Source organism: Pongo abelii, chromosome 1 (assembly GCF_028885655.2).
Source record: "Pongo abelii isolate AG06213 chromosome 1, NHGRI_mPonAbe1-v2.0_pri, whole genome shotgun sequence".
Classification (NCBI taxonomy): Eukaryota; Metazoa; Chordata; class Mammalia; order Primates; family Hominidae; genus Pongo; species Pongo abelii.
Genome location: NC_071985.2, coordinates 165,905,665 through 165,920,147, shown reverse-complemented (window position 1 = coordinate 165,920,147; position 14,483 = coordinate 165,905,665). Strand labels below are relative to the sequence as shown.

At 41.0% G+C, this 14,483-nt stretch overlaps 1 protein-coding gene across 3 annotated transcripts in view; it reads left to right on the top strand.

The window, feature by feature from the left end:
• The window catches only part of IL23R (interleukin 23 receptor), a 123,925-nt gene that overhangs the window by 61,337 nt on the left and 48,105 nt on the right, over positions 1–14,483 (top strand). For all 3 annotated transcript variants that reach the window (XR_008514362.1, XR_008514361.1, XM_002810718.5), the window contains exons 5-6: positions 337–497; positions 3,791–3,936. Coding sequence is in view for 1 of the 3 variants with exons in the window: in XM_002810718.5 (XP_002810764.1) it covers positions 337–497; positions 3,791–3,936 (307 nt within the window). In the remaining 2 variants the exon portion in view is untranslated. The remainder of the gene's footprint in view (positions 1–336; positions 498–3,790; positions 3,937–14,483) is intronic.

Below are 14,483 nucleotides of genomic sequence, written 5' to 3'. Positions count from 1 at the left end.
TTTTTGAGACAGAGTCTCACTCTGTTGCCCAGGCTGGAGTGCAATGGCATGTCCTTGGCTCACTGCAGCCTCTTCCTCCCGGGTTCCAGCAATTCTCCTGCCTCAGCCTCCCAAGTAACTGAGATTACAGGCACATGCCACCAATTTTTGTATTTTTTTAATAGAGACAGGGTTTCACCATGTTGGCCAGGCTGGTCTCGAACTCCTGACCTCAGGTGATCCACCCTCTGCCTTGGTCTCCCAAAGTGCTAGGATTACAGGTGTGAGCCACCATGCCCAGCCAATTAATTCAAACTAAATACAATTTATGATTATCTTTTTTTTTTTTTTTTTAAGTTTAGAGACAGAAGAAGAGCAACAGTATCTCACCTCAAGCTATATTAACATCTCCACTGATTCATTACAAGGTGGCAAGAAGTACTTGGTTTGGGTCCAAGCAGCAAACGCACTAGGCATGGAAGAGTCAAAACAACTGCAAATTCACCTGGATGATATAGGTAAAGAATAAGAAATTCTGTAATGTCTTTAATAATAACCAGTTTGTGCTGACCTAGTCAAATGAGGTCTAGATCTGAAAGAAGTTCCCCTAAAGTTCCTGCAGAGCGTGATAAAAGAAACAGAAATTACCCATAATTCTACTTGCCCAAGGCAACTTAGAGATGAGTAGTGCTGCTGCCATTTTGTTGTATATCCTTCCAGTCTTATTTCTAAATTGTTGTATGTGGCTGGGCCCAGTGGCTCACACCTGTAATCCCAGCATCTTGGGAGGTCGAGGTGGGTGATCACTTGAGGTCAGGATTTCGAAATAAATTCAGGTACAGAAAGTGCTGTGCTTTCTGCCTGCCATTTTGAATATTAATTCTCCCCATTATATAAATATGGATAAATATGTGTTGGAAAGATGCTAAAAGGCTATAATCTCTCTTTTATTTCAATACGAGTAGAATTTAAAAATATGACATCTATAATAAAATTGATACTTTTTTTTTTTTTGAGACGGAGTCTCGCTCTGTCCCCTAGGCTGGAGTGCAGTGGCGCGATCTCGGCTCACTGCAAGCTCCGCCTCCCGGGTTCACTCCATTCTCCTGCCTCAGCCTCCCGGGTAGCTGGGACTACAGGCGCCAGCCACCTCGCCCGGCTAATTTTTTGTATTTTTAGTAGAGACGGGGTTTCACCATGTTAACCAGGATGGTGTCAATCTCCTGACCTCGTTATCGGCCCGCCTCGACTTCCCGATACTTTTTTAAAATGTAAGATCTGGTGGAAATACGTGAAACCTAATCAGTAAGAATAAAAATTCAACATCTGAGTCTAGTGTAACAAACTAAATATTCAAGTATGTGTTATATAATAAATGCCAGTTTGCAAAAATATGAACTCATTCAAACCTAAAGACTTAAATCTGGATTGCACTGACCTGCTTTATGCTGTGATTCTTACTGTGCTATCTGCATTTCTCATAAGACTAAACAGATTTTTACTTTCTCCTCAGAATAATTCTTTTGCCAAAAGGGTCCTAGAATGCTTGTGCTGCTGTAACAGTGGCCAAGCCAAACTCAGAGGTGGAGGTAGGTGACAGGAGGAGGTGGGAAATTTATGCCCTTGAGGGTGCTTAAAATGGTCCTAAGCAATTTCAGAGCCCCAGGGATCCATGCCCTTGACTCAAGAATCTCAATACTGATTTTTTTTTTTTTTCGGGGTTGGGGTTGGGCAGAGTCTTGCTCTGTCACCCAGGCTGGAGTGCAGTGGCATGATCTCAACTCACTGCAACCTCCACTTCTTGGATTCAAGTGATTCTTGTGCTTCAGCCTCCCAAGTAACTGGGATTACAGGCGTCTGCCACAACACCTGGCTAAGTTTTGTATTTTTAGTAGAGACAGGTGTTTCACTATGTTGGCCAGGCTGGTCTTGAACTCCTGACCTCAAATGATCTGCCCACCTTGGCCTCCCCAAAGTGTTGGGATTACAGGTGTGAGCCACTGCGTCCAGCCTGAATACTGATTCTTATACAAGAAGCTTGCACTAGCAAAAGGAAATCAGCTATGGAATTCAGATGATAAAAGTTGAGTACAGTAAACTTGTTAACTAAATTAAAGCTCCTGCTACTTCTACGCCAGATATAGCCCCCCAAATTTTATTACAGGACTGTGTTACTAGACAGCAAATCCTTAATTTTTATTTTTCTCTGTAAATCATCTACCTTTGCACATAATTTTAGATAATAATAGTATAATAGTCATTGTAGTAAAACAATAATTTTCTTAAAGAAAGCTTTATAAATCTAGAATAAATGAAAATAAACTAATTCATAGAGAATATTAACCTGTAATAGTGGTCTCTAAAACCATGCCTACAGGCCCTTGAGTTCTTTGTTAAATAGTACAGCTAGCAAATTCATAGGTTTTCATTGTTCCTTAGGGGAGAAATGGAAAGTGTTAATGATTCTATTCTGTTCAGACAAAACAAACTTACAAGTATTTACACAGTTTAGAAACATAGAGATTCCAACTATATACCTCCTACTGTAACAAAACAACTAATAAAATAACCAATCAGAATTTCAGTTCCTTATTTGAAGGTTATTATTATACAACATGCCAACAATTTACAAAGCCTTAGAGTCTTATGAGATCTGCTTTCTTCAAATAAAATTTCAAGGAAGGAAGATTTATTTTAAAGGAGAACGAAACAAGTTAGCAATAGATATAAATATTCATGTTTCCCTAATACACAAGAGAAGGAGATTATTGTTATAAAAGATCTGAATTGAACATCCATCTTTCTTTCTTTCTTTTTCTTTCTCTCTCTTTCTTTCTTTTTCTTTCTCTCTTTCTGTCTCTTCCTTTCTTTCTCTCTTCCTTCCTCCCTTCCGTTCCTTTCTCTTCCTTTCTTTCTTTTTTGACAGAGTCTCGCTCTGCCACCCAGGCTAGAGTGCAGTGGCATGATCTCAGCTCACCGTAACTTCTGCCTCCCGGGTTCAAGCGATCCTCCTGCCTCAGCCTCCTGAGTAGCTGGGATTGGCATGCACCACCACAATGGGCTAATTTTTTCTATTTTTAGTAGAGACAGGGTTTTGCCATGACGGCCAGGCTGGTCTCAAACTCCCAACCTTAAGTGATCTGCCGGCCTCGGCCTCCCAAAATGCTGGGAATACAGACATGAGCCACCATGCCCAGTCTTTCTTTCTTTCTTTTTTTTGAGACAAGCTCTCATTCTGTCGTCCAAGGTGGAGTACAGTTGCACCATCATGGCTCACTGCAACCTTGAACTCCTGTGCTCAAGTGACCCTCCCATCTCAGCCTCCTGAGTAGTTGGAATTTCAGGCACACATCACCACACCTGGCTCAATTTAACATCTTTTCAAATCTGATCATCTGAACTAAATTTGGGTGCATATCATCTCTCCCTGAACAGATGCAGGGAAGAGGGGATAGCTCCTTTATCTCATTTTTATACTCTTTTGTTAACAAGGCTAGGCTCTGGAATTTTATTAGTTAGGATAAGGGAGTGGAAGGTGGGGGAAAGACAGGACTATTAGAGTTCAGTTTTTTTTTTTTTTTTTTAATGGGGAATGGGCTGAATAGAATTTTCCTTAAAAGCAGTTTTCTTCTATATAACAAATTAGCGAATAAGAAAATGTTCATTAATTGCTCATTAGACCATGAATTATATTTTATTTCTTTACTTTGAGCTTTTTCATGTCTAGATATTGATGAAAAGATGCCAGTTTCTCCCTAGGCAAGTTTTAAACAGCCACGTCTTTTTTTTTTTTTTTTTTTTTTTTTTCTAGTGATACCTTCTGCATCCATCATTTCCAGAGCTGAGACTATAAATGCTACGGTGCCCAAGACCATAATTTATTGGGATAGTCAAACAACAATTGAAAAGGTTTCCTGTGAAATGAGATACAAGGCTACAACAAACCAAACTTGGAATGTAAGCTCAACTTTCATTATTCTTTAGCATGTGAATGAATGACTTAAAAGCCAACCATCAGTGGCTACAGTGGACTTATTATGTCTATTTTACATGTTTTTAATCTGATTGTTTGCATGATATTCAAGCCACTTTAGTTGTTGTTTTATAAAATAATTTCAACTTTTATTTTAGATTCAGGGGCACATGCGCAGGTTTGTTACCTGGATATATCGCGTGGTACTGAGGTTTGGGGTATGATTGATCCTGTTACCCAGGTGCTGAGCATAGTTACCAATAATTAGTGTTTCAACCCTTGCCGTCCTACCTTCCTCCGCACTCTAGTGTGGTCCCCAGTGTCTATTATTGCCATCTTTATGTCCATGAGTACCTGATATGGTTTGGCTGCATCCCCACCAAATCTCAACTTGAATTGTGCCTCCCAGAATTCCCACGTGTTGTGGGAGGGACCCAGGGGGAGGTAATTGAATCATGGAGGCCAGTCTTTCCCATGCTATTCTCGTGGTAGTGAATAAGTCTCACGAGATCTGATGCGTTTATCAGAGGTTTCCGCTTTTGCTTCTTCCTCATTTTCTCTTGCCACCACTACGTGAGAAGAGCCTTTTGCCTCCCACCATGATTCTGAAGCCTTACCAGCCATGTGGAACTGTAAGTCCAATTAAACCTCTTTTTCTTCCTAGTCTTGGGTATGTCTTTATCATTAGCATGAAAATGGGTTAATACAGTAAATTGGTACCAGTAGAGTGGGGCGTTGCTTAAAAGATACCCAAAAATGTGGAAGCAACTTTGGAACTGGGTAATAGGCAGAAATTGGAACAGTTTGAAGGGCTCAGAAGAAGACAGGAAAATGTGGGAAATTTGGAACTTCCTGGAGACTTGTTGAATGGCTTTGCCCGAAATGCTGATAGCAATATGGACAATAAAATCTAGGCTAAGGTGGTCTCAGATGGAGATGAGGAACTTGTTAGGAACTGGAGGAAAGGTGACTCTTGTTATGTTTTAGCAAAGAGACTGGCAGCATTTTGCCCCTGCCCTAGAGATTTGTGAAACTTTGAACTCGAAAGATGATTTAGGGTATCTGGTAGAAGAAATTTCTAAGCAGCAAAGCATTCAAGAAGTGATTTGGATACTATTAAAGGCATTCAGTTTTAAAAGGGAAACAGAACATAAAAGTTCAGAAAATTTGTGGCCTGACTATGCAATAGAAAAGAAAAACCCATTTTTTGGGGAGAAATTCAAGCCAGCTGCAGAAGTTTGCCTAAGTAGCAAGGAGCCTAATGTTAATCCCCAGGACCATGGGGGAAATATCTCCAGGCCATATCAGAGACCTTCACAGCAGCCCCTCTCAGCACGGGCTTGGAGGCCCAGGAGAAAAAAGTGGTTTCATGGGCTGGGCCCAGGGTCACTGTGCTGTGTGCAGCTTAGGGACTTGATGCCCTGTGTCCCAGCTGCTCCAACCATGGCTCAAAGGGGCCAACATCCAGCTTGGGCTGTGGCTTCAGAAGGTGGAAGCCCCAAGCTTTGACAGCTTCCACATGGTGTTGAGCCTGTGGGTGCACAGAAGTCAAGAATTGAGGTTTGGGAACCTCCACCTAGATTTCAGAAGATGTATGGAAATGCCTGGATGGCCAGGTGAAAGTTTGCTGCAGAGGCGGGGCCCTCATGGAGAACCTCTGGCAGGGCAGTGTGGAAGCAAAATGTGGGGTCTGAGCCTCCACACAGAGTCCCTAGTGGGGCATTGCCTAGTGGAGCTGTGAGAAGAGGGCCACCATCCTCCAGATTCCAGAATGGTAGATCCACCAACAGCTTGAACCATGCACCTGGAAAAGTTGCAGACACTCAATGCCAGCCCATGAAAGCAGCTGGGAGGGAGACTGTACCCTGCAAAGTCACAGGGGTGGAGCTGCCCAAGACCATGGGAACCCAACTCTTTTATCAGCATAACCTGGATGAGAGACATGGAATAAAAGAAGATCATTTGGGAGCTTTAAAGTTACTCTGCTGGATTTCGGACTTGCATGGGCCCTGTAACCCCTTTGTTTTGGCCAATTTCTCCCATTTGGAATGGCTGTATTACCCAATACCTGTACCCTCATTGTATCTAGGAAGTAACTAACTTGCTTTTGATTTTATAGGCTCATAGGTGGAAGGGACTTGCCTTGTCTCAGATGAGACTTTGGACTGTGGACTTTTGGGTTAATGCTGAAATGAGTTATGACTTTGGGGGACTATTGGGAAGGCATAGTTGGTTTTGAAATGTGAGGACATGAATTTGGAGGGGCCAGGGATGGAATGACATGGTTTGGCTGTGCCCCCACCAAATGTCAACTTGAATTGTATCTCCCAGAATTCCCACATGTTGTGGGAAGGACCCAGGGGAGGTAATTGAATCATGGGAGCCAGTCTTTCCCGTACTATTCTCATGATACTGAATAAGTCTCATGAGATCTGATGCATTTATCAGGGGTTTCCGCTTTTGCTTTTTCCACATTTTCTCTTGCTGCTGCCATGTAAGTAGTGCCTTTCACCACCCACCATCATTCTGAGGCCTCTCCAGCCATATGGAGCTATAAGTCCAATTAAACCTCTTTTTATTCCCAGTCTCCAGTGTGTCTTTATCAACAGCATGAAAACAGACTAATGCAGTACCCAGTGTTTAGCTCCCACTCATAAGTGAGAACATGTGGTATTTGATTTTCTGTTCCTGTGTTAATTCGCTTAGGAAAACCACTCTAGCTTTAATAATGATTATTGCATGCTTGCAAACAGAGAGCTGTTTCCTCAAACGATCCACTTGCCTTTTATTAGTTGCTAAACAGACAAAGCTCCAACTAAGAGGAATCTAATTAGCTATTTGTAATTCAGTGTCTCCTAGGGTGAAATTTATATCAGTGATCATGGATAAAAAATTTAAGTATTCTGTGCTGAAATTTGACAGGCATCCAGAGAAACAAAAATTGTTCGGAAAGGAGAACTAAGATTTATGAATGTTTCTTTTTAAGTGAAAAGTGTATAGTTCAGAGTGTAATATTTATTACCAGTATAGGCCTGAGTCTTAGGTGAGCTTAAAATGATGATAATCTGAGTAAAGATGAGTTTTAAAAAGTGAACGTCTAGAGAAACAAACTAACCATCCTTAAATGCCAAGGATAAATTATCTAGTGTCTTAAGAAAGGCATAGCTGCAAGGTTCATTAATAAAGTCATATCAGATAACAGTACCTGGGAACAATGTAATAAAAACTCAGTAATTTCAACTGTGGAGGAACACTAGCCTGATTTAGGAAGAAGTTCCAATTTTGATATATTATTTTTAAGTGTAACAAACTGCTATTTAGTCCAACTAATTAAGAAATAGTTTCTGGCCGTTTTTTTTTCCTTCAGATACTTTTTTAAGGTTTTTTTTTTTTTAGAGATAGGCTCTCACTTCATCACCCAGGCTGAAGTTCAGTGGTGCAATCATAGCTCACTGCAGCCACAAACTCTTGGGCTCAAGTGATCCTCCCGCCTTAGCCTCCCAAATAGCTGGGACTACAGTCACTCACCACTGTGCCTGGCTAATTTATTTTTATTTTTATTTTTTGTAGGATCTTGCCATGTTGTCCAGGCTGGTCTCGAACTAGCCTCAAATAATCTTCCCCCTAGCTTTCTCGTCAGCCTCCCAAAGTGCTAGGATTACAAGCATGAGCCACAGCACCTGGCCTGGCTTTTCTTAATTAACAGTTATGTATCAGCTGTGAAATTACCAGTTTTCAGAGAGTTAAATAAAATGATATATATTTAACACTAAAATACATTAAACATAACTTAATTTTTCTTTGGTGCTAAGCATGATTCCAAATCCTTTTACTGTTTAAGACTGATTCTGAATATCAGTTTTGCTATAGAGTAATATATCTTAAAAGTATCAAGAAGATGAGGGTAAAACTATACTAATTTTATTATATACCCTAAAAATTACTCATTAAGAATAAATTCCTTATGTCAACTTGTTTACCTTTGTTCACTCAAATCATAAATGTGAACTTTATGGTCGTTTGCATTACACTTAAATGGGATCCATGTTCTGCATCATTTGATTGATAATCAAGTGAAGATCCTGCTGAATTCCTTTTGCATATGCAGAATTTAGATAAATTTCGAAACAACACAAGTACAATTCTCAAGTCTTAGATTCTGAATTAATGGAGTTTTATCCTAATAAGACACCTGGGGTCCTTGTATAGTATCACAGTCATAGAATGATATTAAAGAATACTGAGTTTCTTAGGCCAGCTGCAGTGGCTCATGCCTGTAATCCCAGCACTTTGGGAGGCCAAGGCAGGCGGATCACCTGAGCTCAGGGATTGAAGACCAGACTGGCCATCATGGCAAAACCCCGTCTCTACTGAAAATACAAAAAATTTAGCCGAGCATGGTGGTGTGTGCCTGTAATCCCAGCTACTCAGAAGGCTGAGGCAGGAGAATCGCTTGAATCTGGGAGGTGGAGGTTGCAGCGAGCCAAGATGGAGCCACTGCACTCCAGCCTGGGTGACAGAGTGAGACTCTGTCTCCAGAGAAAAAAAAAAAAAAAAAAAGGATACCAAATCCTCTTACTTCATGTAAATAGGAGTATGTAACAGACTAGAAAAAATGTTTAGAAAATATAAAGGAATTATATTACCAGTGTCTCTGAATAAGTTTTCAGAAACCAACTGTTTTCTGGTTGAAACTCTTATTCTCTGCTCCCCCTGGTGGTGCTACATAGGCCATCTTGGTAACAGGTACGTTGAGCTCACTTTTCAAAACCTTCTCTTTATCAGAAGTGGCAAATAGAATAGAAAGAATATTTATTATCTCATATGCTCTTCATAACAATCCTTTGTGATAGGTAGTATTAGCTCCATTATATAAATAGGGAAATAGAGTTTGAAAGAGGTCAAGCCAGATTTTTTTGAACTTATACCGTCAGTAACTAAGTGCCTCTCACAGACTCTACATCACTTTAAAGACCAAATAAATATTTAGAAAATGAAAAGACAGGTTTCAATCCAAAGCCAGGTTCTGTCTCCTCCACCATTATTTTTTTCAAAAAGTTTTTTTAAACTCATGACTCTCTCAATCTACCATGCTTCCTTTAAACACAACCACTAACACAGAAAAAGTGAATTACCATTTCTATCTAGGTCATTCAAGCCAAGTCACTGCAGCCAGAATGAAGCTTTGTTTACATTTGCTACTGTCAATTTCATCTGGGTCATGCATGAAGTGTTGTCTCTGCATGTCTGTAGGAAGACAGGAAAGTCAGAGTCAAGAGGAGTGGGAGGATACCAAAGATTACAGGTCTCTTCTACCACTTCAGCCCCGTGGTGACATTGCCTCCATTAGATATTGCTGGAGGTGGGGAGTTTACTTCAAAGTGGCAGGAAAGCCTTGTGGCCAAGAGCACAGGCTCTAGAGTTCAAAGCCTGGCTCTGCTACTTTCTAGTCATGCAATCTTTTCTTTTTTTTCCTTTTGAAACAGGGTCTTGCTCTACTGCCCAGGCTGGAGCGCAGTGGTGCAATCTCAGCTCACTGCAGCCTTGACCTCCTGGACTCAAGCAATCCTCCTGCCTCAGTCTCCCAAGTAGCTGACCATAGGAGAGTGCCACCATGCCCAGCTAAATTTTAAAAATTTTTCTGTAGAGACAGGGTTGTGTCATGTTGCTCAGGCTAGTGTCAAGGTCTCTAACTGCTGAGCTCAAGCAACCATCCCGCCTCAGCCTCCCAAAGTGCTGGTATTACAGGCATGAGCCACTGCTCCTGGCTGAGTCATGCAATCTTTTTTTTTTTTTTTTCTTTTTAGACAGAGTCTCACTGTGTTGCCCAGGCTGAAGTGCAGTGGCGTGATCTTGGCTCACTGCAACCTCCACTTCCCAGGTTCAAGCGATTCTCCTGACTCAGCCTCCCTAGTAGCTGGGATTACAGGCATCGGGCACCACGTCTGGCTTCTTTTTCTATTTTTAGTAGAGATGGGGTTTCACCATCTCTGATCCCAAGTGATCTGCCTGTCTCGGCCTCCCAAAATGCTGAGATTACAGGTGTGAGCCACTGCACTTGGCCTAGTCATGCAATCTTGAGCATGTTTCTTATCTTCTCTGTGCCTCATTATTCCCATACATAACATGGGGATAAGATAAGCACTTATATCATGTGTTTGTTGCGGGAAAGGAGATCCAATGATGTAAGAAGTTAGCTACAAGCCTGGAATAGTGTAATTGTTCACTAAAGGCTAGCTAGTAATGTTACTCTCTAGCCTCTAGGGAAGCCATGCAGCAGGGATAGTAGAGCAAAGGAATCCACCTGAAAGTCATGGTATTGAGGGTGCTTTTCAGCCCCTTTAGCTAAGGTACATACAGACTGTGAAGTATCTAAGGGAATTAGGCTGACGAGGCAAGGAGAATATGTGCCACGCAGCAGTCCATGTTTCAGGCAATGATGGATGGCATATATGATGGTGGTCCCATAAACTTATCATGCAGCTGAAAAATTTCTGTCACCTAGTGATTTATATTACAATTGCCTGCAGGATTCAGTACAGTAACATGCTTTATAGGTTTGTAGCCTAGAAGCAATAGGCTATACCATATAGCCTAGGTGTGTAGTAGGCTATACCACCCAGGTTTGTGTAATTACAATCTATGATGTTCATACAATGATGAAATCGCTTAACGATGCATTTCTCAGAATGTATCCCTGTCGTTAAGTGACACATGACTCTAGTTATCTCTTGAAAGATGGTTCCAGGTCAAAGCTTCAGATTTTGTCTCTGGAGACACAGCTGCCTCTGGGAGAACATTTACAAACATCTTGCTCCCACCTCATTCACCTCTCCTCTCTCCCTTCTGAATTCCCTAGCAGTCTAGCTTAGACCAGGTTGGAACATATACAGATTTTAGTAAAGGCTCAGAGATAGCAAGAAGAAAATAAATCTCAGCTGGGAGAGGTGGTACAAGCCTATATTCAGCTACTTGAGAGACTGAGGCAGGAAGATCACTTGAGCCAGGGTTTTGAGGCTGTAATGCACTATGATCCCGCCAGGAATAGCCACTGCACTGCAGCCTGGGCAATATAGTGAGACCCCCATCTCTACAAAAAGAAAGAAAATAAACATCTCGGAGAAAAACCACCTACTATGTAATCTTGATTACAAAATATAACTAGCTTTTCAAAGTTGGTTTGAAACCTGTCTTTTCATTTTCTAAATATTTATGTGGTCTTTAAAGTGATGTAGAGTCTGTGAGAGGCACTTAGTTACTGACGGTGTAAGTTCAAAAAAATCTGGCTTGACCTCTTTCAAACTCTATTTCCCTATTTATGTAATGGAGCTAATACTACCTATCACAAAAGATTGTTATGAAGAGCATATGAGATAACAAATATTATTTCAGTTCCATTTGCCACTTCTGACAAAGAGAAGGTTTTGAAAAGTGAGCTCAAATGTACCTGTTACCAAGATGGCCTATGTAGCACCACCAGGGGGAGCAGAGAATAAGAGTTTCAACCAGAAAACAGTTGGTTTCTGAAAACTTATTCAGAGACACTGGTAATATAATTCCTTTCTATTTTCTAAACATTTTTCTAGTCTATTACATACTCCTATTTACATGAAATAAGAGGGATTGGTATATCGGCTATCTACTGCTACAATTGAGGGAAGAGAGAGACCCTCTCATATTGTTTTATATTGTTTTATACTCAGTACCTGTTTTAAGAAAAAACAACAAGGAAGTAAAAGCAAAGACAGGCAGCCCGGCACCAGGCCCGAAACCAGGCCTGGGCCTGCCTGGCCAAAACCCAATAGTTAAAAATCAACTCATAACTTAGAAACTGATGTTATTCATAGATTCCAGACATTATATAGAAGAACATTGTGAAACTCCCTGCCCTGTTTTGCTTCTCTCTGACCACTGGTGCATGCAGCCTCTGTCACGTACCGCCTGCTTGCTCAAATCAATCACGACCCTTTCATGTGAAATCTTTAGTGTTGTGAGCCCTTAAAAAGGACAGAAATTGTGCATTCGGGGAGCTCGGATTTTAAGGCAGTAGCTTGCCAATGCTCCCAGCTGAATAAAGCCCTTCCTTCTACAACTCGGTGTCTGAGAGGTTTCATCTGCGGCTCGTCCTGCTACACAATAATGTGTAACAAACTGCCACAAAAACTGAAGGGACATATAACAATAAACATTTATTTCTCAATGTCAGTGGGGTCCAGCTGGTCTAAGTTGAGCTTTGCTGGGATTGGGCATGTGTTTGCAGCTCAGCTGGCTCACTCCTATGTCTTTGCATGAGCTCTCTTCTACATGTCTCCCGGTCCTCTTTCTGCCATCAACAGGCTAGCCTGGGCATGTCCTTATGGTGATGGCAGAGGGCAAGAGTACCTAAGGCCCAATCTCTCCAGTGTCTTTCAATCCTCTGCTTATATCAGGGTCACCAATGTCTGTTGGCTCAAAGCAAGCCACATGGACAAACCAGAGCCAGAATTGGAGAACGTTCAAATGGCTCATGGTAAAGAGCCAGGATATAGGGCAGGGAAATTACCTGGGCATTATTGCAATCCACCTCAAAATGTCATCAAGACTCTCCACCTGCTGCTGGAACCAGTTTGTGTGAGGAGAAGAAGATGGTAGCATCTTTCCAAACAACAAAGACCAAGAACCTTGGCAGTCTTCATCCTACTCTAGCATTTGACACTGTTGACCACTTAGTCCTGAAAATGTCTATCCTCTTGGTTTTCCCATTTCAAGAATGTGTTAGTCTTCTATCAATATTTCTGGATGCCCTTTCCTTTGTAAATTATTTTTTCTGCCAATTCCCTAAACATTGACATTCCCTTCATACCTACCATCTCACTGTCTCCTCTCTTTCTTACTCCTTTCACCTATTCCCAAGGCCTCAGTTACATCTGTATGTAGGCTAGAACTTGGAGCCCTCCCAACTCTCACGAAAGTCAGACCTATATTTCTAACTATTTGTTGGTATCTTTATGGGCTGTGTCCTAGGCCCCTCAAATTCATGTCAAAAATTGAGCTCCCAGTTGCGAACGGCAATCCACATCTACTTCCGTATACTCTGTTTCAGGGCATTTGCCACATTGTGTATACTTGCCTGTTTACACTTCTATTTCTCTACTCTTTAACTGTGAACTCATGGAAGGCAGAGATGTGCCATGATCATTTTTTGCATCTCCATTGATTTTTATAATGTCAAGTTCATGTGGATAATATTTTGAAACATTAGCTATTACTATTATTATTATTATTTGTCTAATGGTGTCCAGCTTTAGTGACAGAGGCAGGGAAATCTTAGCTATGTGTTCAAGTAAGTGGACTGTTGGTGACTCATTTCTCTAATTAAGCTACACCAGGGTCTCAGCAAACTTTTTATTCAAGGGCCAAATGGTAAACATTTTAGCCTTTGCAGAACATAAGATTTCTGTCTCAACTACTCAACTCTGTGTTTGTAGCGTGAAAGCAGTCATAGACAATTATGTAAATGAATGGGCATAGTCTGTTCCAATTAAAATTTCATTTTTGGACACTGAAATTTGAATTTCACATAATTTCCATGCATCATGAAATAGTCTTTTTTTAAAAAAAATTTCTTTCAACCATTTAAAAATGAGAAAACCATTCTTAACTTAGGCTGCACAAAACCAAGTATTTATTCTTTTCTTGAAAGGGCTGATAGAACAGCATACAGATAGCAAAGACAAATCCTTGGCTTTGGCATTTCCAAGTCTGAAGGTTGGTATAAGACAGAAAATGTGGAAAAATGTATGATTAGTCACAAATAAGTTTCTCCATCACCACCCCATTTCCCTCCTCTACCAAACACTAGATAAAAATTACTTGGGCAGAAAGAGGAGGAGGTTGTAGGGTAAAGGGAGAAACCAAGGGTTTAGACACTGGTGGGTTACCAAGGACCCTCTCATCCAGTGCCATGTCCCATATTGATAGTTGGGGAAGGTAGGGATTATAGAACTCTAACTAGGTTGGAGATTTTTCTTCCCTCCACCCAAGGATGTTCCCAGGAACTTATATTTAACGTAAGAAAAGAGATCTCAAACCGAAGAACATTACGTTTCAATGACCCCTAACCTTCAGAGTTGAGGCTCTAAGTAGAAATGGACTTATTTCAAAATTTCTTGCACTCTTGAAATTATATTATTTACAGAGGCACTCAATTAAGTCCAGCTCTTTCAATGTTCATTTTAGCCTCCAAAGATATCATCCTGAGGTATCATGTTGTACTTGCAGGGCCCTAAGCAGCCACCTGGTTTGCCTCATGGTTTAAACAACTGATAACAGTTCCATAACATTCTTCTTACTATTTCGGAATTCTGGCTATACTTTCGGGTATTTCTTTCCTTTAAGAGGATTATCTATAAATGTAATGGCAGGAAACATATTGGAGACTAACAGCTTCCTTACAAGAGACACTAATATGAAGCAGAGTACATTTGAAAGTCAAATCTTTGGCACAGTGAGTAAAATTTCTCTAGATCCCAGGAGACCTCAGACACTCTCC